We start from the raw sequence: 1,527 nt of genomic DNA, 5'->3' as shown, positions 1-1,527 counted from the left end.
TGACGGGAGACTTATGACTCCACTGTTACTTGCAGGAAATTAGAGCCCAAATGACTCCAATGATGATCTTTAGTGAAAAGCAGAAGTGTGATTGATGAAATCCATTTCACACAAGTGGGAGTGTTTCTAGTCATCACATGATGATGATGATGGAGGTTTCAGATGGAAGATTTCACTCCATTTTTACTGGCAAAAAGACATCCCAGTTTTGGCTGGAGTTCATTCCAGACGTCTCCCATCTGTAAAGAGAAAAAATAAAAAATATATTTTTACACTTTTTTAATACTTCCTGTGGATCATAAACAAACATTTTTTTATTTCTGCACAAATTGTACATTAAATTAAAGATAATATAATTCCACAGCACAAACCATCAAGATTTTTTAAAATATTTTTTAAAGTCAAGCTAATTTGGTGACTAACTAGGTGAGGAACTGGGAAAAAGAATTCCCAGCCTTACCTCTTTGTGTCCTTGGACCTGGGAGTTAACAAAAGCCCCGAGAATGTGGGACGTAATTGGAAGGTAAGTGAAGATAAGCTGCGTCTCTTGATGAAGGCAGAACAGGGAGAAGTAGTTGCGCAGCTCCATGGTTTGAATGGCACTTTCTTGCTATTATCAGAACATTTAAAAAAAAAAAAGACAAAAAGTTAGCACTAATTAAATGACAGAAATGATCAGGAACAAAATGTTAATAGAAGGGAAATCCGTTGCTAATCCTGCTTGTTAGAAACAGGACTGATAGGAGGATGTTATCAAAAGAAGACACAAAAATTATGTTGTATTAAACAGAAAAATTGATATTTTATTTTTAAATCCATGAAATATGAAATATTTTTTTAATAAACGTGAGAGACTAAACTGAATATTGGTTTGATGTTTCTTAATTTTATATTTTGTGCATATTTTACAGAAAACAGCTCTATTGATGTATTGTAGATGATCAGATTTTTTTTCCTGTAAAAAAAAAAATATTGTTTCTAAAGAAAAAAATACAAAAAAAGAATGAGTGAAATATGATTAAATCTGAATTTCACATCCCTAAATCTGTTAGTTTAATTCACAGATTATCAGCTTTACATCACCTTTTTTCACAATAAAAGCACCTTTGTTATTTTTTTATAACTTTTAATATTTTTTTTAATCTATGATTTGTGCATATTTCCCAGATGAAGATTGGTCATATGTGGAAAGCAATATTAAAAACCTTCAATGTGGCACAATGGGGAAAAAATACTAAAATAGGTAAAAACTTGATACAAAATTCAACAATAAAACCCCTAAATGAGTCAGTTTTTACATTAACATGGTTAGTGGGAATTTTTTGAGTAAAGCATAACATTTCTGATCTTAATCTGGCTTGGTCCGAAAAGTACTAACTCAGTTAGACCTTTAGGTAGAACTATACAGAAAATGTGGCAAAAACGTCCAAACCACGTTTAAAAAAATAAATAAAAAGGAGCTGCGGCCCCAAGATAAAAACCACAGAGGGCACAGAAACAAACAGCAATTTAATTACTTTCTTAATG

The 1,527-nt window shown here is 31.7% G+C and overlaps 1 protein-coding gene across 1 annotated transcript in view; it reads right to left on the bottom strand.

Annotated features, from left to right (window-relative positions):
- Window positions 1-55: 55 nt before the first annotated feature.
- snx8a (sorting nexin 8a) overlaps window positions 56-1,527 on the bottom strand; it is a gene marked incomplete in the record, with an annotated part of 11,289 nt that continues 9,817 nt past the window's right edge. The window contains 2 exon segments of the mRNA XM_024271682.2: window positions 56-239; window positions 461-610. Of these exon segments, the coding sequence (XP_024127450.2) occupies window positions 159-239; window positions 461-610 (231 nt within the window).

Source organism: Oryzias melastigma, linkage group LG8, assembly GCF_002922805.2.
Source record: "Oryzias melastigma strain HK-1 linkage group LG8, ASM292280v2, whole genome shotgun sequence".
Classification (NCBI taxonomy): Eukaryota; Metazoa; Chordata; class Actinopteri; order Beloniformes; family Adrianichthyidae; genus Oryzias; species Oryzias melastigma.
Note: the sequence above shows the minus strand (reverse complement) of the source record. Positions and strands in the feature narration are given on the sequence as shown.